The 27,320-nt window shown below is 36.2% G+C and overlaps 1 protein-coding gene across 1 annotated transcript; it reads right to left on the bottom strand.

Annotated features, from left to right (window-relative positions):
- Positions 1-2,354: 2,354 nt before the first annotated feature.
- Positions 2,355-18,396, bottom strand: LOC101898384 (intraflagellar transport protein 88 homolog). The gene is made up of 8 exons (XM_020038497.2): positions 17,251-18,396; positions 16,790-16,989; positions 16,463-16,724; positions 8,758-9,718; positions 6,636-6,835; positions 3,184-4,111; positions 3,013-3,120; positions 2,355-2,572 (listed from the first exon to the last, which is right to left on the bottom strand). Exons 1-8 carry the CDS (start codon positions 17,407-17,409, stop codon positions 2,448-2,450), a joined length of 2,943 nt encoding a protein of 980 aa, XP_019894056.1. The 5' UTR covers positions 17,410-18,396; the 3' UTR covers positions 2,355-2,447.
- Positions 18,397-27,320: the final 8,924 nt, after the last annotated feature.

Here is a 27,320-nt window from a genome sequence, read left to right as displayed (position 1 = left end):
CATCCTAGACACAATACAAATTATTCTGCTAAATTTTGACGCTCTACGTCAAATAATGTGGGTTGTATCGTGATTTTAACAGACAGACAGACAGACAAACGGACGTCGTTAAATCGCGTTAGAGTTTTATGTTGATTATGAATATATACGACGAATATTTTGAGATTTTACAAACGGAATGACAAAGGTGGAATGTATAAAATTTCCCTGCTGACAAGCGTTTTACCTCAAATGAAGATGCAATTACACTATTTTGAAGACTTTGAGGAAAACTATTTTGATCAAGGAATATAATTGCTGGAAAAGCGTTGGATTAATGTGTTTCAGGAGATTATATTGAAAAATAAAAATATTTTTTTAAAACTAACTATTCTCTTTCATTGATAGGCTACAAAGTTTCCGAACCGCCCTAGTCAATTGTTTAGAAAACCCATTATTTAGTGATAGAAGTTTTTGCTGATTAATTAAACAAAAATAAGCTTAAATTCCTTAAAATGCACATTTAACCTGTAGAACGAAGACTTTTTGGAGCTACACCTAAATAACATCCAACTATTTACGGTAGTGTTGCTCATTATTGATTTATGAAATGAAACTAATAAAGCAAGCTATATGTTAATCTTAATCGATTTCAATAAAATTTGATGGATTTATAGATTTAGTCTAATTTTAGAAGACTTTAGTTTATTCGAAATTAATCGATTGTATCAAATTTATCCTAATGTAGGTGTATAGCTCATATCAAAGTAGGGGGAAATATATAGGAAACGATTACCACAAAATTTGACAAAGGTAACAACTGCATCTGACATATCCGAATATCATTTTAATGTGCTGTCTATAATGATCTGAACCCATTTTCATACTTGCTTCTAGTCCACATACGGCCTTATATCATAATTGGGCTGCATATACATATTAGGTGCACAATAGACGTGAAATCGGAAGACAATATACAGGGTGAGATAAAAAAACTGCAACAAAGTCAAACGCAATAATTTCTACATTTTTTTTTAAATTTAATTGATAGAAAGCAAAATATGTCGGAAATAGCATCAAATTTAAAATAAGTATAGATTTCTTCGAATTGTTCACCTTTGGCACGAATTACGGCCTTCAAACGGCAAATGAAACCGTCACACCCTGCCCGAATGTTGCTCTGCGGTATTTTGGCACATTCCCGGCGAAGCGCTTGCTTGAGGTGATCGATACTTTGGTATTTTTTGTGCCAACCTTGCTTACCAAAATACTCCAGACACAATGGTCCAACAGATTGGTATCCGGAGATTTTGGTGACCATTGTGCGCTGAAAATGAAGCGAGGAACCTCATTTTGTAACCATTCTTGGTAGGCGCGTGCTGAGTGCGATGGTGCTGAATATTGTTGGAATGTCCAAGGTCTTGCGTGCGCAAGGCTTTAATACACCCTCCAGAATATTTTCGCGATAACATTCGGCATTTATTCTGATGCCACGGTCAATTAATACGAGCGGAGAGCGACAATCGACTGTTATGGCGACCCACACCATCACCATGGCGGGCCCTTGAGTTCTGTTAGCCAACCAAGGTGCACTTTTTCAACTGACCTCTTTGGCAAGTAAACACGATTATTTTGTTTGTTTACAAACTGCTGGATAACGAATGTTTTCTCATCGAAGTAAACCAAATTTTCGGCCAAGCGAAGCAACTCTTTAGCTCTTTTGAGTCTATTTTCTTTGTTGCGGTGTAACTTCTTGCACTTTATGGAATTTCAATCAAATAATAAATACACTCTGCATCCATAAGTCTAAGGTTATGAAAATTTAAACCCATAGATCATGCTACGATATCCACTGTTGATTAAGCGACTTATGAGTCGTATTTAGTGTGGATTATAAGGGCCGTGATTTAAAAAGAAGTTTTAATTTCGAAGTAATTGCCACAAAGCATATACAAATTAAATACCAAAATAAATCGATTAATTCGAATGTTATAAACTTTTTATTTTAGGGGAATTATTAATAAAATTTATTTTTATTTTTTTTTTTGAATTAATGTTAGGTAACATTAGTTATGTGACCGCCCTTTTTTTGTATTAATTAGATAAACTTAAGTAAATTTAAGACTTAAGAACTACTGTTAGACAATAAGTTATTGAATATCTATGTTTAGAGAGAGATGGAAAAAATAAACTTGAAACTTGTTATAAACTTTTGGTCAGTAAACTCGCTAGCTCGACGTCAAATATTTCTGACATGATTATTTAAATTTCATAATCCTTTCAACATTTATTTTTGTTGTTTCATGCACAACCTAACAAACATTTTCCGCAGAATGTTGTGTTTGCTTGAGAGTACAGGGAAATGAGGGAAAAAGCAAGAGTGTTATTACATTTATTTGCTACTCATTGTGTCAATGAATTTTAATACAAAACTGGATGATATTTTGTTTACTTAACGCAATTAATATTTATATGGGTAATAAACTTTCCGCATTCATCTCCTCGTCATCGGAGTCGGGCGTCGTGTCACTTTTAACTGCACCAGTTCGGGGACGTTCTGGAGGGGGTCCCAACGGATCCGTATGTTGAGACACTGCCAAAAGAAAAATTATAAATTGCATGTTATTAGAAAAACTACATAGAGCTCAAGTAAATAAATTAATAATTGCAAAAATTAAAGATATAGTGGATATTAGAGATGAAGCTATATTTGAGTCCAGTTCTATATTAAATGTTATACACTCATAATAAAAATCTGACTAGTAGTTAGATTACAAAGTTTCTAGTGCCTTTTCTTATTAAATATTTTATTTGAATGGTCTGATAGGATTATTCCTTTCTACGAACAAATTTTTTTAATTGCTTACAATATTTGTTTTACGTTTAAAAAAGTATGTGCCATGGTAGAATGAAATCAAGGTGGGGCACTGAAACCAATCGATTTTAATTTTATATTTGCAAAATTTTCCAACTTAGCCTATCTTCTCTTCATTGTGCTTTGATGCATTAATTTGTGTTCGTTGAACGTTTTACCTGTGTAAACAGAGTCCGTTGCGCGTACATAATGTTCGCCATTAAAGTTTGCCGATATAGGATTCGATAGGCCATTGTCAGACTCAGACATTCGATCGTTGCGAAAAGCTTTAGAATGAAAAATACCAGAAATATTTTGGGTGCCACATTCTTCTTCATAATGGTACTAACCTCTTAACCGGCTGCTTCCTACCCTGCCTGAGGCGGCCGATGACAGACGCTGCTGCTGATAACGCTGTTCATTTTCCCTCTCCGTTTGGGCTTTATGCAAACGTGCATACTCCTGCGAATACTTCTCATTTAATTCGGCCATGCCCAAACTTTTCGTAACCTGAACGAGGGCCCGCACACAGTTCAGATTGTCCGGAAATAGGGCGTAAATCTTCTCAAACATTCCCAGATACTGTTTGGGTGGCAAATAAGAATTTCGAAAGCAACTGGCAATGCGTAGCATCAGATTCGGATCGTTAGGATCGGCTAGAACAGCTCTTTCGTAATAATACAAGGCCTTCTCAATGGCCTGTAGCTTTATGTAGTAGGATCCAATCGAACTGGCGATGCTGATGTCGCTGGGGTTAATGCGATATGCTTCGTTGTAGTACTGATTGGCTTCCTGGTGGTCATTTAGCTGTTCATATATCGAACCGACTTTCTCAAATAGCCGTGAATCAATTTCTCCAGCCGATATGCCCAGGACCTGAAGATAAGACTGCAGAGCTGTCGAAGTATTATTCAACTTGAAGTTGTTACCCCCGATAGTGGTCGTATTCAGTTTCTCCTGCAGCTTGGCACATTCGTAATAAACATGGCTATGCTGCACCGAGTGCGGAACCATTAGTTGTGCCTTCAAATTTTCAAATTGTTCTTCGGCCAGGGCCAAGTCGTTTTCCTGCATTGCCACAAGGCCCAAGTTGTAATTGGCCTCAAAGTTGTCCGGCTGGATTTGCAGTGCTCTTTCCAGTTTGTTGCGTGCTGCCACATAATTCTGTTTGTGATAGTCAATGATACTGGCATTTACCAACGCCATGGCATTGCTCTGCAGTGCTCCGATTTCGTTTAATTGCTGGATGCAGTGTGTGGCCATTTCCAAATTGCCCAACTAATTATGTTAATTAAAATTGAATTTAAAGTGTTTTCGTGAGAAATTGAAAATAAATGAGAGATGTAAAACAATTTACAACATTGTAAATGTGACAACAATTTACAGCAACTGTATGTGGAGAGAGTGCACGTTTAGCTACGTACATTGCAACAAATCTATCCTTGTTGCATCTTTCATTAAAGAATGGAGTTTGTCATGCTGTTTGACCCGACAAAGAATGAGGGACATCGTTAAGGCTTTTTTTTATAAATTTATAAAGTCTCTATAACAGAGAGTAATGTTTTTCTAAACGTAACTTGAAGCTATACAACATTTGCTGATTGCTACCAGTATCATGATTTCATGCCGGCGAACAGTTTTTTGGGTTCTTGATATGACTTTGTTGCAAAGTAAGTATCGAACATTCTCAAGTGAACGACAATCACGTCCCAAAAATCATCATAAAAACTATTGCAACGTTAAGGTAAGAATTCGCTGAGTTCTACACTGGCTTAACTTCATATTAGTGTCTACTATAGAAAGTAATCTTTTTAAAAACGAAACTGACAGCTTTGCAATATTTGTGATCGGATGCAATCATGTTATTGCTAGTGATTTATTGGTAATAGAAAGTAACAAGAATTTAAGCCAATGGGGAATACTCCAGACCTAACACAACTGATTAAATTTTCAGCAATGACAAAAGACAAATGCCAAATCCGAACGAATTGAAGTAGGTTGATATAATTTTACTCAGATGTAGCTTCCCATCTTCGGTATTTTGATAATTTTTGGGATATTATTCACAGTTGATTCTAATTTCGTATTAGAAGTTCCAAATGGATTCTGCAAGTTATAACCGAAAATTTACTATGTAGGTATATGTCTTCGTATAGCTCCCATAGAACGATACCTCCCTAAATTCGGTATTTTTATCTATTTTGGGATATTATTAACAGGAATTGTTTCAAATTTCGTAATTGCAGTTCGTAACGGGTATTGCAGCCTGTGACGTACAATTTTCTATGCAGGTCCAGGTGTTTGTATAACCGCCATATAACGGTACCTCCCTATATTCAGTATTTTGATGATTTTAGCGACATAATTCACCGGAATGGCTTCTTGTTTCGTATTCGAATATTAGAGTGGCCAATGACAAAACTTGTCTATGAAGGTCCACGTCTTCGTATAGACCCAAATATAATGGTAACTCCTTAAATTCGGTATTTTTATGATTTTAACAGTATTTTTCAACGTATTTTTTAATTTCCAAAAACTTTCCATATGGTGGAGGAGATTTGAACGCACCGCCCTCCGGCCAAGTTTCAGAAACAAGAAGTTGAGCATCCGTAGAGTTAAGCAGGGAGTTCACCAAGGTGGGGTGATATATCCGGAACTGTTTAACCTCTACCTTTTTGACATTCTAAGCCCTTATTACACTTTTCACCACATGGACTGCGGAGATGAGGCTATCTTTGAATGTACAGGTAGATGGTGTTGTAATTCCGACCACCAACTAACCTCTTACAATGCGATAGGCCGGTCTGTGGTAAACTATGCGGCTCCGGTGTGGTCCGCCAACTTTAGTGCTATGCAGTGGAAAAATATTCAGTCCTGCCAGAATACCGCCTTAGGCAAGAGGGTGCCTCCTTATGACACCTGTCGATCACCAACATGAGGAGGCGAAAGTCTTACCGGTGCCACAGCATAATAAAACGCTGTCAATGCCATACCTCTTTCATCTACGTACAGATATATAAGAGAGAACCTCTAGATTAACAAGCCTATCAAGCGGGACTGAGTAGTATTCACTTTAACGCGGTCTCAGAAGTCATTGAAGGATATAGAGTGAATACTGTACTAGGAGACCATTCCCCTCCCATCACAGCTAAAGAGCGAGAGCTACCCCGATAAATCCGAGCTGTTACAACAACAACAATAACGTCCTTTTTGACTCATTCATTGTTTTGGGAAGTGTGCCGAAGATAATATGACTCTACCCTACATAATATCCTTTTTTTGGCGCTTCTTTTGAAAATGTTCAGCAAGCTCTGGTAACACAGATAAAAAATTCAAGTAATTGTTTGCAGCCGTCAATATTTAAAAAAATTGAGCATTTTTATAAGGCTCTTAGTCTTACTCTGCGTTTCGTTATAATGTTTATCAACGTTTAGATGAACTTACTCCGAAGAACCACTAGAAATTACTGCCAACATAACTAAAGACAAAAAGCCATCCATAGCAATTTAATGTAATATACGAAAGAAAGAAATTCCCATTGCTTACACAGCATAGAATTTAACACCGATTCCAATTTTGAAAACCGCTTGGAAAGAACAAATCCATTGATCAACACCATCCGTATGTTCGGTAATGAGGAATTAAAGTTGTTAAAAAAAACATTTTCTAAAAGTGTGATACTTGCAAAATTTCACGACCATTACGTTATCTTAAGCCCGCAGGTCTAAATAAATTTTTGTTAATTTTGGCCAAATTAACACCGGTCATTGTTTGTTGTTTGTGCGTTTGACCACATACTTACATTGATGTAAATGAAACTTAAATTGGTGAGCGCACTGGCCGTCATGGATCCTTCACTTTTGCGGTCGTACATTTGCAGAGTTTCAATTGCCTGATTGACATCGTTCTGACGCAGATAGACCAAAGCCTTATTCAATTCCAATTCGCTGGCCAGCCATGATAGATTGGACGTTTTAATGACCTCAATGCACCAGTTGTATCCTGTAACAAATTGCGAATGTATGAATGTTCCAAACAAAAACATGTTCACTTTCATGTAAGCATAAGTTTAATGTAGGGATGCCAAACCGATGAAAAACGATGAGAATATAATTTCTAATCGCAAAAAAATTTAAAGTATATATTTCATCCGATTTGATATTTCAGGCGTGCAAACCTTTAATGTGCTCTTAATAACAATGCTTTTTACTACACATACAGAATTTGTCGAGATCGGTTCAGAATTGCATACAGTTTCCATTTATATCATTCTTCGATATTAAAGTCCTTGTCCACCAAATGTGTACAGGGTGAGATGAAAAAATTGCAACCAAATTCTGACTGCTGTCATTTCCAAGCCACTCCGACAGCTGTTAAAATTATACCAGTGACAGCTCATTATATTGTTTACAAGCGTACTAAATCATTTTGGTGAGAATTTTGCAGAAAAAAAAGTTATTCGTGATGGAATTCAAGCGTGATAGTGTGATTTCTTTGTATTTGGATGGAAAACCACAAGTGGCTAAAGTTAGAGCACTCCAGCATATAAATGTGAATAAATCTTTTGTGTCTCGTACCATCGCTCGTTACCGTGATACTAGTAGCGTAGACCAACATCAAGGAATTGGACGGAAGAAAACAGCAACATCAGCAGAAATGCTTCGAAAAATTAAGAAGCGAAACATGGCTCGTAAGCTGAACATATCGCAACATTCCATTCGGCAAATATTGAAAAATGAGCTCGGGCCAAAACCATTGGCGTTATGGCGAATAAAACTGAATTGAGTAAATCTCTAAATTCACTTTAAGTTGGGTAGAAATACTGCGAATTTGGAATCAAATTGGGGACTCCATTCGAGAGTTATCGACATGCAAATGTTGTAGGCAAACACCAGAGTCGTTACAAATTCTCAATTGCTGTTAATGCCGAACGAGAGAAAGAGAGAGAGAGCTGCATGATTGAAAGTTTTTGAATGTTATTATGCAAGCCACACACGTTACAACTGGTTGTACAACTGGGAGAGGTTGTATTCAAGATTGTATCGTTTGTGGCCCGGTTGTACGAAGTTGTATGAAAAATCAATATTTTTTGATATTTGGCATGTTGTACCAACCGATTGTAACGTTTGTGGGTATGTCGCATACAATTTCATTTTTTTTTTATTTTTGAAGAGGCAACACCATTGTTTCGCACATCAAACCATACGAAATCCAATCAAATGTGTGATTTTAATGTGTATATAAAAAGGAATTTTTAATTTATAAAATGCAATTTCAAAAATTAATTATAAATAAAAGCTATTGAGTCAATTATAGAGCATGCATTTTTTCCGGTGTCATCTTAACTCAAATAAGCTCTACGAAAAGTGAAGTTGTACAAACAAGTTGTACACTAAGTTGTATCGTTTGTGACAAAAACACACAATTTGAGAACTCTCCAAGTTGCGCAACCAGTTGTATAGTGTGTGGCTTGCATTAAAAACGATGATCAAATATTTATACAAAAAGTTCAGTAAACGAGAGCGATTAAAGAGAGGAATTTAGAGAGTTTCCAAAATTTTGCAGGAAAAATTTACTCAGTAAAATTTTATAACATCAACTGATTGAAAAACAGTTGCATTGTGTCCCATGCAAAAATGTTTTCAAATTTCAAGCAATACTTCTCATATATTAATTATTTTTGAGAATATACAAAAATGTCAATCGTCAAATATGTCAAAAAATTCAATTTTCAGAATGTTGTTCGAAAACTTTTTGAAATATTTGAACGTGAGAGAGAAAATCCTCTCAGTAAACATTACTTAGTAGTTTTTACTAGAAAAGTTATCGCAAATACCAAATACCTAATCTCTCATTGCAAATCACATTCGGCATACCTACATTTAAGAAAACTATACGCATACACGTTTCCTACTTCCGCTTACCATCGTTGTAGTTCTCCTCAATGATGGGAGAAATTAAATCGACAATCATTGTTATGGCGCGTTTTTCATTGTTTTTGCGTTGCCTGATATAAATTGCCAGCTCGTCGGATTTCAGCGATTGAAATATGTAGCCATTACGGTCGACAGGCCTTAAACCAGTCTTTGGGCGATGGTCGTTGGCATTGTTGCCGGCACCGGCAACAACACCGGCACCAACACCAACATCAGCACCATTACCAGTGAAGTTGCTGCCACTGTCGCCACCACTGACGCCGCCATTATTCGTATTGTTATTTTTATCATCGATGTCGAAACTGCTGCTGCCACCGCCATTTCCGCCACTGCCATTACCGTTTACGGCATTGATTACCTCTATTTCGGCCGTTGGCAAATTTTCGAATCCATTCTGATGATGTAAATTGCGTTGGGATTGGTGGGGCGGCGGCGACTGCTGCTGCTGGTCGTGTTGGCTCTGCTGTTCGCTGACCACATGTTGTTGCAGCTTTAGTATGCTGTTCTCATTGTCCAAATCCTTTTCAGCCTCCATCGGCTGGACATCACATAAATTTCGGAAAGTGCTCTTTATTTTATCCACATCGCCCATGGCATAATAGCAGAGTATCAAGTGGATGCCGCTTCGAATGTCCGCACGCTCAGACATGATAAACTCAAAGCTGGCGGCCGCATCGGCATATTGGCCCATACGCACGAAGAGTATGCCAATGTTCTGGGTGATTTTCAGGCGCAATTGCTTCAGATTGTTCGGCACGGAGTCGAGGGCCATCCGATACATTTTAATCGCCTTCGGATACATACCCATGCGATAGTATATATTGCCCATATTCAGTTTTAGCTGATTCACATGTGGAAACATTTTGTTCTTTGTCATGATGCTGTAGGTGTTTAGCGCTTCGATGTGCATGTCATTGCGCTCATACTGCTCGGCCAGGTTGAAGAAAACCTGCAAAAGTTGTAATGGATGAAGCATGAATTAGTCAGTCAGAACGTTGATTCAATAAGTAGCTTGTGCGGTGTCCTGCGTGTGTCCTACTCCACCAGAAGTTAGCGGAACCCTTTCCGTTGAAGAAAATCGAAAGTTTGCAAACAAAATGAGAAGGAAACTTGAACTCTTGAAAATAAGTGAAAGGGTGTCAACATCTATCCGGCTGTGCTTATGGCTGCCGAGAAGAAAAGAATAAATTTGCTGCCGGATGTGAAAAGTAGGTGTGAGAATTGAAAGCAGAACTGGGTATCAGTTGTTGAGCATACATAGCTTATTTGCTCGAATGACTTGACGGAAGTACAGACGATGGAACAAACAAACTAAGCTGGCATGCCGAATGATAGACACCCATAAGAAAGAGATGAAAAATGGAATTGGGAAAACTTTTAGTTTTTCATCTAGAATTTCAAGTTGGCAAAAGTTCCTAATGATGCAAAGATAATAGAATTAAAGGTGAGGCCAGGCAATGAAACCCATATGTACAGGGACATTTGGCGGAAGGCTACTCACGAATAGCAGAACTGAAGAGGATATAAGAAAATATTTCACCCACGTCGATTCTTTAACGAAAAATAAAGTTAAAGTGTTGAACTATTTTAAATACCTAATTTAAGATTCGGCTCGACGTATCATTTCGTGCCTAACTTTAAAGTTCAGTAAGTAAGAGCAATGCACAGTGATCGCTGCCATTGGCCAAAATTCAAAAAATGAAAATCAGATATTTTTTTATTCAAATGTGTACACATGAACTCTTAAGAGGTTAAGCTTTTTAGAAAACATAATAATTTTGGCTTCATTCTAACGGCCCACTTCGAAACTAGCATCAAAAAAGAGAAAATGGGGTTAGTTGTTTTTTCAGTGGGATCAGTGAAAAAGTGGAGTAAAAATAGATCTGTTTTACAAAATTAAATACATTTAAAAATGACAATTCTTGGCATAATTATTGAAAAGCAAGGTATTGGCTTATTTTTAGTGCAGTAATTTGTGTGTTTAGTAGTTATGTATAATATAGACGATGTGAGTGTTCTGAGTTGCCTTTAAGATTTATTTTGAAAATAAAATTGGATTTCAGTTAAAGTTTTAATTGTTTTCCCCCCTGAATCCTCCAATGTAATCGTTTTTACTCCATTAGTAATGGTCCTAAGATTCTAGAAGTGCTTATTAAACTTTCAGATTTTGTCAGATTTGTATGTTATGCCCAATATACTGAAGTGACTTCGCTCCAATTTTGTCAGTTCTATGGTGCTAGTGACATACTATATGTTTTTGTTGTTTGGGATTGATAAGGATATAATTGAGGGGTGTTAAATAATGTTGCCTGGGTATACTGGGTCTGGGTCTGGGTATACTATTAATGTCGAAAAATTTAAGGCCTTTGCACTGGAAACGGCTAAGGAGTTATCAAATAGATATCCATGGCACTATCTTCCACCCGCAGCTCATAAAATTTTAATACATGCACCCGACGTTATAAATTTGTCATTGGAGAATTATAGGAGGTGGCCGTGGAGTCTAGAAACAAAGATATAAAAAAGTTTTAACTAAATCATACCCGAAAAAATTCTCGTGTCTCAACAAACACAGATCTTATTAACCGTCTTCTTCTGAGCTCTGGTCCTTTTATAATGGGGCAGCGAACGTTACGAAACAATAAAAAATTTATATTATTAAAATCTGCATTTGATTTACTTATATAACACTGAAATTTATAAATGTTCATTAGTAACATTGATTTAAGTTTATATTGAATTGTTTATTTTGATAACAAAAAAATATTTATTTTGTTTACAAAAAAATAATCAAATTTGTATAAAAAATGCTTTTATTTTTAAAGGTACCTTTACAGGGGGACTCTACCTGAAGGCGGGCCGTTCCAAATAATTTTCAGTAAGACTATTTTTTAGCTCTTTAGAACGTAAAATGTCAAATAACAGAACAATCTAGTGTAGAAATGTGACAAAAATTGGGCAAATTACCCTTATTCGGGAGGTACGTTGTAAGGGGACCATGCCAAAACATGCATCGACCATATCCATTTTGTCACATTTTTTATTTTTATACCATTAATGTACCATAACCAAAGATTCATATTGATATCTGCACTGAAAGTATTTTTGGCCGCTGTTCCCATACGACCTGGACCACTGTGCAATGGTCGAGACTAATTTTAACAGTTTATTAACTGAAAGCTTGCCAATTCAATCTAGGAAATCTTTCTCATCAAGAGTTTGATTTGCTGACTTTTAATCGGCATAGAAATTGGCAAGAGTTTACATATTACTTTTATTTTCAACCATGAGATATTTGTGATATTGACATAAAAAAATTGCATTGTTTCACTCCAGAAGAGAAAACTAAATGTTCACAACACCGCAAGTGGTATAGTACATAGTATAGTAAATATTTTAGGTATTTCATATATAAGTTCACTTTTGGCATACTTAAGGCAAGGGACAAGGGCAAAGGACATTTTGAGGATGTTCATAGAATCACTTTCTGAGACGATTTATCAATGTCAGTCCGTCCGTCCATGTATTCTTGTGAACAAAAGGACGAGCCCTATTGAAATTGGTGAAAATCGGTTCAAATTTAAATATAGCTCCCATATATATGTTCAACCGATTTCGGGTTCTAAATGGCAAATATCAGTTCAATTGACGGAATTCAGTCTAGAAGCAAGTACATCACATGTGGTGAAAATCGGTTCAGAGATAGCAATAGCTCCCATATATGTTTCATGCGATTTGGTTTTTAAGTCCCTCATATTCGTACTATGAACCCTAAAAGAATGATATTTAGTACTAGATATCAGATATAACCCAGAAATACTTCTGCCAAACTTTATCAAGATCGGCTCATATTTGGATATAGCTCCCATGTATAACTTCAACCGATTTCGGGTTAATTGTGCACCAAATGGCTAACATCAGTACAAAAGTCATGAATTTTGGTACATCCGACCAAAATTCAGTCTAGAAGCAAGACATCGAATTCGGAGAAAATCGGTTTAGATATAGCTTAGCTCCCATATATAGGTTATCTATACAGGTCCAGGTCTTAATATAGCTCCTATCTAACGGTACCTCCCTATGTATGGTATTTTGATGATTTTGGCTACATTATTATTATTATTATTATTATTATTATTATTATTATTATTATTATTATTATTATTGTTATTATTATTATTATTATTATTATTATTATTATTATTATTATTATTATTATTATTATTATTATTATTATTATTATTATTATTATTATTATTCACCGTTTATTTCAAGCTTCTAATGCCTACGTAGGTGATAAAATTTGGAGAATTTTATCTTTTTCGAAAATTTTCAAATTCGTTCTTACTGCTTTTTTTCTTGTTTTAATATAAACCTTCTCGAAGTAATATCAGCACTCCATAGCAATGTTATTTGGTATAAAATATTAAAATGTATCGTCTAATTTAGTGAAAATTGATCTAGAAGTGGATATACCTCCCATATATTCAAACTTCAAATAAACTGCATAGTGTTGTAGGGTATCATATAGTCGGCCACGGCCGACTTTTGACATTTCTTTACTTGTTTTATTTTCTAAATGTTATGTTATCATGTATCATCTTCAAAAAATATAAGCTTCGAAGCTTCTTCCATTTTCAGCGTAAAGACATATCAGAAGTCTGTAGCCAAGACAGATTTAATAGGTCACATATTTCGCATGATTTTGACAAATAAGGATGACAATGTTGCAGGGAAAAGGGAGGACAGACAAACTTTTGGGGCATCAACTTTTGTCGAAATGGGGAAATGGCATAAACTAAGTCTCTCAGCAGCGGTTGGCTAAAAGGGTTATTTCTCGTTGAGGAATAGTGCTCAGAACCTCCATCATCACAAAGAGAATTTAAGCAATGATCATTGGCTGCAGACCAAGCTCATACTCTCTAGTAATGAAGATAAGACGACCATGTACAGGATAGTAGAAACCCCTGATTTTCTTAGAGTGTCGTTTTCGCTTTTTTACGATTGCAGAAATATTCTGTCGGTAGCAGTTCGAACCTGAGATGAACAAAAAACTCCCCTCTGTAGGGTGGAGACATAATGGTGGAATTTTCTATCTACATGAAAGATTTGAAATACAATTGTGAAGGAGTGTTGAATACCGCAACCCGCAGTACGTACCGTTAATGATTTAGCTGCTATAATCCTAATAGCTCTTAAGAAGTGTGTCGGATTTAGAAAAAAACAAAGATCAGAACAAGTAAAAAGGGGTTATGAAATGAAAGAAATCATTGAAAAAATAAATGTATCAGAATTAAATATTGGGACCAATCGACAGTTTTTGACAATGAAATCGGTTGGTAAATCCGTAAGGTCGATGGTATCGGTTTCTTGCCACATTGTTTGTTATCTATTTCGAGTTTCAAATGCAACGTTAGAAACAAAAACCTCTTAAAAGTTGTGACTAAAATCGCCAAAATACAAAATATTCGGAGGTACCGCAATATGGACGATATAATAGATGATGGACATATTCCAAAAGTCTTCTGCCACAAACGATTAAACGATTCCCTAGAAAAATGTGGATAAAATAATCAGTATGATGAATATCGTGGTGGTACCGAACTGTGGATGCTGTAGGAAAACGTGGACCTATGGGTATAATCATCTGCCACAGGAGTGAGTACTTAATTTTAAACAATTCAGTTAGAAAATATGACTTTGATAATTAAAATACCGATACCTATATAAAAACCGTGGATTGACATGACAATTTGCGAACTTGATCTGCCTACTGACAATATACACATATGTACAAAATCTAAACCTTCTATCTCAATTTGTTCTAAAGATAGCGTGATAACAATAGATGGTCATCGCTGATGATTAATAATATTTATATATTTTTTAGGGACCAACATGGGTATGTCGAGGTGTTACAAATGGATTGACAAAGTTAGTATACCGTCAATAGTATGGTGGAGAGTATAATAATGGTCAGACGAACAAAAAAGCATAAACCGACTCAGAACATGACTCCATAAAGATCATCAATCTATCTCGTTTCCTATTGATACTGGTTTCTGAGTTATCACAATTTCTTTTCCTTTCAATAAAACATGTTAGAAATTTTCCGACAGGTATGTAACCTCAGCATTTGAATTATATAATTTTCCCACTTGATCAAAGCATAGGCAAATATATTGGGACGTTCTTAGTTTGATGAGAATCGGGAACTCATTTACACACTATTCAAAATTCTGACCTTTGTGGGGGATGTACAGGACTGAATAAATCACTTTTTTACACAAGACCTAAGTTGTATCAGTACATGCCGCGCATGAACTAGGTTGTAATGATGTTTTTTATTGCAAACCTTTTGGCATTAGTGGGGGAGGTACCAAAAACAATGGTCCAATACATTTACACAATTTTTTACTCTTGGGATGTCTTCATTTTGAATTAAATCGGACATCGATTTTACAAAATGTTTGCCATTTGTGGGGCAGTACTAATATTCGTTATTGTGATGATTATATTCACATTTAAAACGGAATTATTCACATTTCGTGTGTGTAGTTTTTGCTTACACTTCTCATATAGCCCCCATATAACGGTTCATTCCGATATTCTCTATAATAATTATAGGAACGTTTTCAACCCAATTATATCAAACAAATGATTTAAAATTGGCTAAACAGATCCTTGTCATGGTAAAGCCACGGTGTTGCTTCGAGTTATTTGATATTTTGAGGATCGTAAAAAATCCCTTTCTGATTCGATTTTTGGATATCCGTATGCCCGTCAGTCTGACCATGTATTTTTGTGAACATAAGGGTTGAATTTTTGCACATTAAACTAAATTTATCCTGGAAGTACATACGACATTTGGTGAAACTCGGTCCCCATATATCTATTGCCACTATACATATTTTTTTTTATTTTATCCCTCCCAAAGTTATATAATGTACTCCATTGCAATGTAATTTGGTACGAGAGGTACAAATGCCTTCGTCTAATTTGGTGAAAATCGATTCAGAGTTGAATCTACATTCCATATAATAGTTCCCTTTGATTCAAAATTATAACTTCTCCAAAGAACACAATTCCCAATATAATCGTCCATTTGTAAAGATTAGCTCTACTAAATATGAATAGTGGTGTAGGGTTTCGACCTTTCTTTACTGGTTTCAAATAATTGTTCGAAATTTTATATTTTAAGTTCATATTTATAGACATATTTAGAAGTGCTACTTTCCAAATGGCGAATGGTATTCAAATAAACCCTCTTACTCGGAATGGAAGGTATATTAAATTTGTCATTCCGCTTGTAACACCTCTAAATATTCGTCGGACACCTCATAATGCTTATTTATTCATGATCAGCATAAAATTTGAAGTCGATTTAACTATGTCCGTCTGTATGTTGAAATTAAAAAAAAAACACATATTTTTGCCGATTTAATCCTAATTTTTCAAACAGATTTGTATAAAATTCGATATTTGTAGTTTGTAATGGGTTCAGGCGCCGGGGGCAGAATATTGTCTATATTGGTCCTATATAAAACGGTACTTCGTGAAATTCGGTAAATTTAGTATTTAAGGCAATATGAAGCTTTCCCTGCAGCTGAAAATTGTCTATATAGGATCACATTATGGTTTAATGCCCACGTAACGGCATTCCATTATCCATACATCTGGAATATATACTCACCGCATAGGTTAGATCGAAGTTATGAAATATGTTTTCGCCATGTTGATCCCGAAATCTATGTAAAGTTCGATCCAATGAAAATGCCTCCTTTGCCTTGTTAAGCGCCTCGGCAGCAGCTGCTTTCATTTCCGAAGTGAGTGTCTCCGGACCGCCCGTTTCACCATTTAATTTGTGATTCGATGATGCCTTGGCGGCCAAAACAATTGACGATTCCAGTAATTTCACTATTTTTGCTTCCAGATTTTTATATTTCACCTGGGGACTTTAAGAGTGAAACGTGCCATTTTGCAACAAACAATTGGCTCGCTTTTTTATCCTGTCACTTACCTTACTTCTTTTTTGGCCACCACCGCCGCATTGGCGGAGGAGAGTGTTTGCTGTTTGGCCTTTTCAACGAAAAACTGATCAAAGCGTTGCCCAGCTGAACCGCTGTTGTTGGCTGCATAGCCCACGGCACGTACCGATGTGGAAGGACGTGCCTGTGCTCCTTTATCGCCTCCCAAGCGGCTGCTAACTAAATTTCCACGCTAGAAAAACAATTTCGTTTTGGTAAATTTAAATTCATTTTCAGCAAAATTTACATATGCATTGAATGGCTAGGTGGCTGTTCGTAACGAGTTTCAGGGGGACGAACATGTTTATGCGGGGTCTGGAGCACACTTATTGAATAAAAGGTCCAGGCCAGATTGGTTTAGACGGCATTGGCGGCGATCCCTCGACGCTTGCATGTTTTACAGACCGAACAACCACGTGACGACAAACAAACACACACACCGAGGAATACATACCGAAAACAGTAACGATGTTGGGGGACGACCAGCAGCAGTGGGAGGTGGTTGTGGTGGAGCTGCTGCTGCTGCTGCTACTGGTGTCGGAGTGGGAACAGCTTCCACAGTACCAGTAGATAGTGGAGTGCCAGCGGCATCCACAGTAATTTCCGCATTCATTGCAGAATGTAATTAATTTTTTTAGCTGGAATGCAGTTTCGGTCGCCACAAATACGCAGTAATTTTATGTAAAATCCACCAACATGGATCGGGTAAAGACAGTTGGGTTCTCTCAGTAGGCATAAATGTACGAGAATGCGAGTGTTTGTCTGTGCATGCCAGTCAAGGTCCAGTCTAAGTAGGCATCTCGATTACAATTTCTGCAATGTTTTAACAAATGTTAGAGCAAAAAATAGACCAGAAATCCGACGTTTTGTTGGTTGTTTTTTTTTCTTTCTAAATCTGCCATGCGAAAAAAGGCCGCAATAGTTGTGGCTGAAAGGAGTGACGAGCGAGAATGCTTCAAATGCTCTCAACCAACGCCAGCTTGTCCGGCAACGAGTTAACACAACTACCACCACTTGAATTTGACCGTTGTCCTTACAGGCCCTGTCTACAATGTTGCCAGAGGTCGGGTGGTTGTTGCAGTGAGTGTGGTTGTTTGTTTAGGTTTTTGACACTGTTGCCTTGGAAACGGGACAATCGTTAGGCCACCAGAAAAAGAAATTATGGCCTTGTTATACTGTTGGTGGTTGACTGCGGGCCATATATTCTGGTTATTTTTCCATTCATTTCTGCTGTTCGGTGGTGTGTGTGCGTGTGTGTGTTTAGTGCACTTTGAACACATTCTACCGCGCTTGGACTGCCTGGTTGGTTGGCTGGCTGGCTGGCCACATTAACAAAGCACAGGACGAACGACGATATAACAAACAAAGTATTGAAATATTAAAAATACCCATAAACAAAACTATCAAAAACATTGTATCGACTCGCACTCCCATCCCATCAACGGAAAATCCCAGCCTCAGTAAAGGACTCCATCGAAAATTTCATCATGAAACAATTGAGCTGTGTTTGCCTTGTGCCTTAATATTTTCATCATCAGTTTTTATTTATTCCTTTTGTTTTCTTTTTCACTCGAATTTTTTGACACACACGCACAAACACACACAGAACACAAATTGGAATATTTAAAGTTGTGTGGGGTACAGAGGTTCAAAAACGAGAATGGATATGTACAAGAAGCGTACAACGTTCGTACTTTCACAATTTTCAACAATTTGTATCCATTGAGATTTTCAACTGTCAAATTACAGTCATTTCGTGTGGAAACCGATGTATTGACAGTGAGCCTAGAAAATACTGAGTACTCAAACGCTAATTAGGGAAACTTATTCTGGATGTTGTGACTGAAATTTGAAAAATAGTACTGATTAGAAATATATTGAAATATATATTTTGCGGCTATTTATGTTGAATTAGGATGATTTTACTTAAAAATGTTGTGCAAAATATAAAAGTAGAAGTGTGGACATAGTCAATTGGGATTCGAAACTTAGCCAGAATATATGCATTTTTACTAGATCTAGGGTCTTCAACGAATATTTCAAGACATTGAAGTTTGTCATAACGAATTTCAACTTAAGGTGATTGCCTTAAATTCTTAGCAAGAAAGTTTTCTTATCAAATTCTGTAAAGTTCAGAATGAATCGTAAAGATAGCAATGTGAAAAGATCACCTGTGCCGAGGAATATCGGGGAATAAGCGAGTAAAAGCAAGTTAAACAAGTTGAATCTTGACAGCCAATGTCTGCTTGTTTACATACATTTTGACTTGCATTGTGATTATTCAACCCTTTGACCTTTTATGATATGGAGCTTCCGAAAGGATTAACCAATATTGTCCATTTGGTATCTGACCTAAGTCTGATATAAATATTACAAGGTGCCAGAATTGACCTGTTCTTTATATGAGATATGTGATAATTTATGGAAAATATTTAAATGTGCGCGATGTACCAGATACAGTCTACCGATATAGTCCACTTCATCTAATACCGATTATAATATTGGGATTTTCACAATTTAAAGAAAATCGAAAACTTATTTACAATTCAGAAGGAGTGGACCGAAATATCTGCTGGATCAATGGTTTACAGAAATACTGAGAAGTTTGATGAAAATCGCTGACATGTTTCTCATCTTAAAAGGATTAAAATTGTTCAAAATGTTGTTGAGGGGACCGATATTGCCCATTTCCGAGATCGATCTAAGTTTGGCAATATTATTACGATGTACAAAGTTTGGACCAGATCGGATCCTCCCTTCGAGAGTCATGGTGCGCCTAGCCAGCCAGCCAGACAGACAGACAGACGGACGTATTCCCTTAGATTGACTTCAAATGTTCTGAAACAGATTTGGTCAAAACCGACCTAGGGCCTAAAACGGTTATTTCGATGAGGCATGTCGTATCGAATGATATACAGGGTGAGATAACAAAAACTGCAATAAAGTCAAACACCATAATTTTTTTTATTATTTTTTTAATTTTATTGATTGAAAGCAAAAATGTCAGAAATAGCATCAAATTTTAGAATAAGTTTAGATTTGTCCGAATTGGTTACCTTTGGCACGAATTATGGCCTTCAAACGGCCAATGAAACCGTCACACTCTGCCGAATGTTGCCCTGCGGTATTTTGGCCCATTCCCGGCGAAGCGCTTGCTTGAGGTGATCGGCAGCTCACCTAATACGAGCGGCTGTTATGGTAGCCCACACCATCACCATGGCCGCCGGTTGAGTTCTGGTGGGCAAACGAAGGTGCACATTTTTAGCTGACCTCTTTGGCAAGTAAACACGATGATTTTGTTTGTTTACAAACTGCTGGACAACGGATGTTTTCTCATCGGAGGAAACCAAATTCGGCAGTTCACCACTTTCGGCCAAGCGAAGCATCTCTTTAGCTCTTTTGAGTCTATTTTCTTTCTGTTGCGGTGTAAGTTCTTGTACTCATCAGCTCATTTTTCTATATTTGCTGAATGGAATATTGCGATATGTTCAGCTCACAAACCATTTTTCGGCCACTGCGACGCGGGTTTCGATCAAGTCGCTTCTTTACTTTTCGAATTATTTCGCTGATGTTGCTGTTTTCTTCCGTCCACTTCCTTGGCGTCGGGTTACGCTACCAACATCACGGTAACGAGCGATGGTACGAGACACAAAATATATGTTCACATTATCATGGGAGTGCTCTAACGATAGCCACTTGTGGTTTTCCAGCCAAACATAAAGAAATCACACTATCACGCTTGAATTCCATCACGAATAACTTTTTTTCTGGAAAAATCTCACCAAAATGCTTTTGTACGCTTGTAAACAATATAATGAGCTGTCAGTGTAAAAATTTTAACAGCTGTCGGACGAGTGGCTTAGAAGTGACAATTTATTGCAATTTTTTTCATCTCACCCTGTATAATAATATATGTTCCAAAAATTTTGATTTTTATACCCTAAAGATATACAACTTACAGTTTTTTCACTCTCAGTATAAGTACTTCCATATGTCGTTATTCGATTTTCTTAAGTTGTTCAAACGTTAAGCTTTTTTCAATGAAATACATATCTTAAATGAAACCACTGTGCGATGTTTGGTGGCATCGGCGAAGATATGTTTGTTATAACCTTTTAAAACAACATAAATCGACTTATATCAATTTAAAATTATTGATACGATGAATTGTGTTTTGACTTATCGCTTGTTTAAAAAATATATATTATTACGACATCAAGATAAAAGTATATGTTTCCTTTGTTTACTTAATTTCATTTTGTATGTCAAAGCAATTTCTTTTTATTACATTATGATAATACCTTGTTTTCATAAGTTTTCCATATGATGTATCTAATTAATTTATATTCGTTGTTATTAAAATAAGCCTCAATGAATATAAACTTTTGTTATTTTTATTCAAGAAATCCAATAATTTTAAACTATAAACACAAACTATTTTTTCTTGAAATAAATAGTTTAAAAATATTAGAAAGTTAGAAAAACATGTGGTATTCCAAAAAATCCAAATTGAAATATATGTTTCCTCAATAACACGTATGTTGACTGGATTTTTTTCATTTATTTAAAATTTAAATAGTTATTCCGATTTATATTCATATTCAGCAATTATATTCGGCACTCAGCATTCCTCCATTTACTTTTCAAAAAGTAATTTTCAAAGTTAAGTTATTTTGTTTCATTACCGGCTTGTCCAACGTCTCCCTTATGCCGAGTCTTGGTATTGTGTGCGTGTGGGTGGGTGTGTGGTGGATCTGGGTGGATTTTGATGTTGACTGGGAAATATTGCTGTTGAAAGCAATTTATGAAAATGTGAGTTTTTGCGGCAACGTCCCCGGGAATAAGACAATAGTTTATGTCATACAAGGGAGTAATTAATTGCAATTAATCATATTTTTTCATATCAATTGTCTCCGTGTCTGTTGAATGACATGGCGACATGTTTTGCAACTCAATTCAATATCATTTAAGTCAAAAGCTTACACGAATGTATGGGTGTATGAGTGTGTGGACACGTAGGTATTTTATTGTACTTCGGTGCTTACATTTGTCCGTACAAGTGAGATTATTTAATTGTTCTGCAATAAAAGATATACAATGCACGCCAACAATCCGACTCCATCGACTGACCGACCTTCAGTCTTAAAACAGATTTACTTATGACCAATGCAAACATCAATCATAATCGAATGATATGTGAATTGAAAAGATGATACATTGTAATTCGGAGTAGACATGTCGGTGATTAATTTTATTAGATTAAGTAAGTATATTAAATTAAAAATATTGTTTTGAAACTACAACCGGTATTTAATTTGTATGGAGGATATCTGCGTATTTGTTATATTTTCAGTATTTAAGAACATAAATCAATATCATGCTTGGTAGTAATGAAAATGTAACACGGTAAATTAGAGCTAAGTTTGAGTTATTCGAGTACTTTTTATAACCTGTACAAAAAGAATGGAATTTAATAAATTGTTTTGTGAGAACAGGTGCTTTGAATAGCTGGTTTGTTTGCCACATTGATACGGAATGGAATATATTAGATAAATTTGCAAGTGTCATTAAATCACTGAAGAGCGTTTGGTCCCCAGGGAATCTGTACAGGGAGTTACGAAAAAACTGCAACCAACTTTAAACTGCTGTCATTTCCAAGCCACTCGTCCGACAGCTGTTAAAATTATTCTAGTAACAGCTGCTTATATAGTTCACAAGCGTACAAAAGCATTTTGGAGAATTTTCCAGAATTAAAGTTATTCGTGATGGAATTCAAGCGTGATAGTGTGATTTCTTTATAGTTGGCTGGAAAACCACCACTGGCTATCGTTAGAGCACCCCAGCATTTAAATGTGAATAACTCTTTTGTGTCTCGTACTATCACTCGTTACCGTGATCAAGGATTTGGACGGATGAAAACAGCAACATCAGCAGAAATGGTTCGAAAAGTAAAGAAGCGACTTGATCGAAACCCGCGTCACAGTGGCCGAAAAATGGCTCGTGAGCTGAATATATCGCAATGTCCCATTCGGCAAATATTGAAAAATGACACCGCGTCAGAGAGAAAATAGACTCAAAAGAGCTAAAGAGTTGCTTCGTTTGGCCGAAAGAGATGAGCTGCTGAATTTGGTTTTCTGCTATGTGAAAACATTTGTTGTTCAACAGTTTGTAAACAAACAAAATGATCGTGTTTACTTGCCAAAGAGGTCAGCTGAAAATGTGCACCTTCGGTTGGCCACCAGAACTTAGGCGCCGGCCTCATTTCCAGTGCACAATGGCCACCAAAATCTCCGGATACCAATCCGTTGGACTATTGTGTCTAGAGTATTTTGGAAAGCAAAGTTGGCACCAAAAAATACTAAAGTGTGGATCACCTCAAGCAAGCGCTTCGTCAGGAATGGGTCAAAATGCCGCAGAGCAACATTCGGGCAGCGTGTGCCGTTTGAAGGCCATAATTCGTGCCAAAGGTGACCAATTCGAACAAATCTAAACTTATTCTAGAATTTAATGCTATTTCGACATAATTTGCTTTCATTCAACAAAATTAAAAAAAAAAAAAAAAATGTAAAGATTATGGCGTTTGACTTTGTTGCAGTTTTATATCATCCATTACCAAGTCGGCTTCATTAGCTGATGAACGACGAGTGACGATTGTCACAAGGGTGACTACATTAACCCGAACAAGTATAGCTGACAGCACCTGATACTGCAATCCAATTTGCACAAGACCGACTTCATCAACTCGAAAACCATCAGCTCGGATATATCAAGCCAACTTCAAATTTTATGTACCTGTTTGTTTTCATTTCAATAATAAAGAAAATAATTTGAAATTGCTCCAAATTCGTCAGAAAACAGTTCAGTTTGCCTCCTCCTCATTTCAAGGAATTTGTTAAATAAACAAAACGTGCATGCCTTAAAAGTCTTGCATGATTTCTATGTCCATCGAATTAAAAGAACTTTCTATGCTTAAACATTTTCTTTCTTTTTTCAGAGAGCACTACTTTAGATGATATTCATAGAATCAAATTCTGAGTCAATTTATAAATCTATGCGTTTGTCTATTTTTTTTTATAAGAAAAGTACAGATCACACTGATTGTGGGTGGCGATGACATTTTCCACCGTCATTTGTTTGGACGAACCTATTTAAGTTGAAGATAATCGAACCATATTTGGATATTGTTTCCATTTATATCTTATTCCAATTACACATTGGGCAATTGTAATTTGGGCCCAATTATTCAGATTGAATTCCAGCATATACAACAAGATCCTGAATTCTAACCTTATGCAAAATTCCATGTCGATTTGTTTTTAATTGTGACCAGCAAATACACTGCAAAATTAGGAAAAATATATTATTTTGGTCCATTTGGTTTTAGGTCCCTAAATATACATCTTCCAAAATTATGAGCTTCTGCTCTTAACCTAACCTTACCCCTATGGCAAATTTCGTGAGGATTTCGACCTGAATACAATACCCTCAATACAAAGTGTTACTGGGTCTAAAAAAAAAAACTTTACAAAATGTACAATTCAAAAATGTAATTCAAATTAAGATAGAAAATATGACAAACAAATGTAATAAAAAACATTAAGTATTTATTGGCATATTTTCACGCGATTTTCTCAGATTTTATCTTTTTTGGCCCTTCCGAATTGATGTTGTCGAAATCTTTAGCATATAATATAACGGTACCTCCCGATATTCGGTATTTTGATGATTTATGCCACATTTTTTCACGGATTTGTCTGGAAATTGGTATTTGTAGGTCATAACGGGTCCCTGAGCGTGTGGCAAAACATTGTATGTATAGGTCCACGTTGTGGTATAGCCCCCATATAAAGGTACCTCCCGATATTTAGTATTTTAGTTTTTTTTTCACCACATTTTTTCACCGATTTGTCTAAAAATTGGTATTTGTGGGTCATAATGGTTTCCAGCTCCGGTGGCGAAACATTGCATGTATGTGTCCATGATTTGGTATAGCCCCCATATAACGGTACCTCCCGATATTCGGTAATATGATTTTTGCAACATTTTTTCACGGATTTGTCTAAAAATTGGTATTTGTGGGTCATAATGGGTCCTAGTTCGTGTGGAGAAACATTGTAATTATAGGTCCGCGTTTTGGTATAGCCCCCATATAACGGTACCTCCCGATATTCGGTAATTTGATGATTTTTGACACATTTTTTTCACTGATTTATCTAAAATTGGTATTTGTGGGTCATAATGGGTCCTAGTTCGTGTGGCGAAACATTGTAATTATAGGTCCACGTTTTGGTGGGGGCCATATAACGGTACCTCCCGATATTCGGCATTTTAATGATTTTTGCCACATTTCTTCTAATGTTTCTTTTACCCTAAGGTGGAGGGTATTAAAAGTTTGGCCCGGCCGAACTTAATGTTTTTTTACTTGTTTCATTACAAGAGTTGAATACATGCATGTTTTAAATTTTCCTTGTTTTAATCTGTACAAAATACTTTGTACATACTTGTGAGTGCGGTTGAGGCGCTGGGAAAAACTAGCAATAAACAATAAATATTCAAAAATTACATATTTCCCAGCCGCCATAAAATACCACATGTGAACAATTGGTGATCTTGTGCGCTGACGCATACGATAATGAGTCAGATAATAAAGGTTATGACCCACACGCACAGATATCGATGCGCTCAGTAGATGCACAAGATCACTTGAATGAAATGTAAAGCAGCCCTGCAATGTTCTCCATTCAATATTAGAATAGATAAGAACAATTGTGTGGCTGCGACTAGGTTAAGTTAGATTAGTTTCAGTAGTACGTAAGAACAAATATTTTAAATAAAAACAGAATTGAAACTACATCCAAAGAATAAGGTTGTTCTTTCTTTTCTCATTTTCCACATTGGTCCTTCGAGCCGGATCTAAAACTAGAATTGAATCTACAGCCAAACCTTTCGGTTGGTTTTCTCTTCTCATTCTTTGGTCCTTCGAAAAATAAAGAATCAACGACCTAAAATAAAATTGGTTTGAGTTATCCCCCACCAGTGGTAAGAAACTCAGAAAAGCCAAAAAAGAAGTAGATGTTCTTCAAAAAAGAGGAGAACTGCTACCAAAAAGTCCGCTGAGACATTTTAAATGTAAGACCGTAGGGCATTTTAAAAGATAGTAGAAGGGACAAAATTATATGAAAAAGCCCTAGTGCAAAAATAAAAAAGCCATAAAGGCAAAAATAAAAAAAGACCCAAAAATTACAAAATACGCCATAAGAGCAAGAAAAAAAAAAAAAACAAAAAAGACCCACGGGGCAAATTAAAAAAAAAAATAACTAAAGGAGGACAATAAAGTCCCAAAAAGAAAAAAAAAAAAACATGCAATTTTGAAAAGAGGACATCAAAAGTCCCAATTAAAAAAGAAGTAAATTAAAAAAAATAATAATAATAAATAAATGAAAGAAAAGCAGTAAAAAAACGAAGAAGCAAAATATACAAAAAAAAAAAAAAAAAAAAAAAATATATGTATATATATATATATATATATATATATATGAATATATCCGAGTTCGATATGGAAAAATGGTACGAGAGTTTCGGGCGTTCCAGAATGTGATTATTCAGCAGCACCAGGAGCAAATGAAGTCGATTATGGAAGAAATTGAGCAGATTTTCCTATCGCAGCTATCCAGCAACAATCAAAAAGGGGACAAGGAACAAAAGGAAGGGCAAGTCGTCGAAGCTGGGAAAGATGACCTGTCCACACAACTAGCAAGTGCAAGAGAGGGACATAATGCTGTTGAACAAAAACAGATTCCAGTCTTGGAAGGTAATTCTGGGAATTTCTTCCCGCCGGCAAGTCCTCATCATTGAGGAACGGAAAAAAGAAGAAGAAAATTCCGCCCTGACCAATGAAGAACCCGAAAAACATAATGATATTGGAGAAAAGGAAAAAGAAATGAAGGCGATAAACACAAAAGGTCACATCATTTCCAACGAATATGGGAAAGAATTAATCGAAGAAATGGGAAAAGACAAACAAAATTCTCTGATTCCGGTTCCTGAAGAGTATTCCAACGAGTATGGAAATGAATTTATCGAAGAAGTGGGAAAAGCCAAACAAAATTCTCTGGTTCCGGTTCCTGAAGGTCTTAGCGAAATCCATAGCAAATCATCAAGGGCCGTGAAAACAGAAGACGACGAATCGGAACTTCCAATAAAGCCAACGGCAATCATTTGCTACATGGGTGATGACGGTCTGCAGCGATGGACTACTAATTCGGCAGCATGGAAAATGAAGCCGGCAGATAAAGGTGGTGGTATCGGCAAGAGAGGCTGGATTAAACGTTGGAGTCGTTTCCTGGAAGCGGTTACCTGATATTATTTCAACATATATAGATAGTTACGCATAAATTTTCTTTTCAAATCTTTCATATCTTTATATTTAAATATTCCATATTATCCATTTGTTAATTTTATAAAAAATACAGTCACTATAAACATGCACATTTAAGCCGCCCGGGAGAATGTACAAAATACTTT

Source organism: Musca domestica, unplaced genomic scaffold (assembly GCF_030504385.1).
Source record: "Musca domestica strain aabys unplaced genomic scaffold, Musca_domestica.polishedcontigs.V.1.1 21, whole genome shotgun sequence".
NCBI classification, from domain to species: domain Eukaryota; kingdom Metazoa; phylum Arthropoda; class Insecta; order Diptera; family Muscidae; genus Musca; species Musca domestica.
This window is presented reverse-complemented; position numbering and strand designations above follow the sequence as displayed.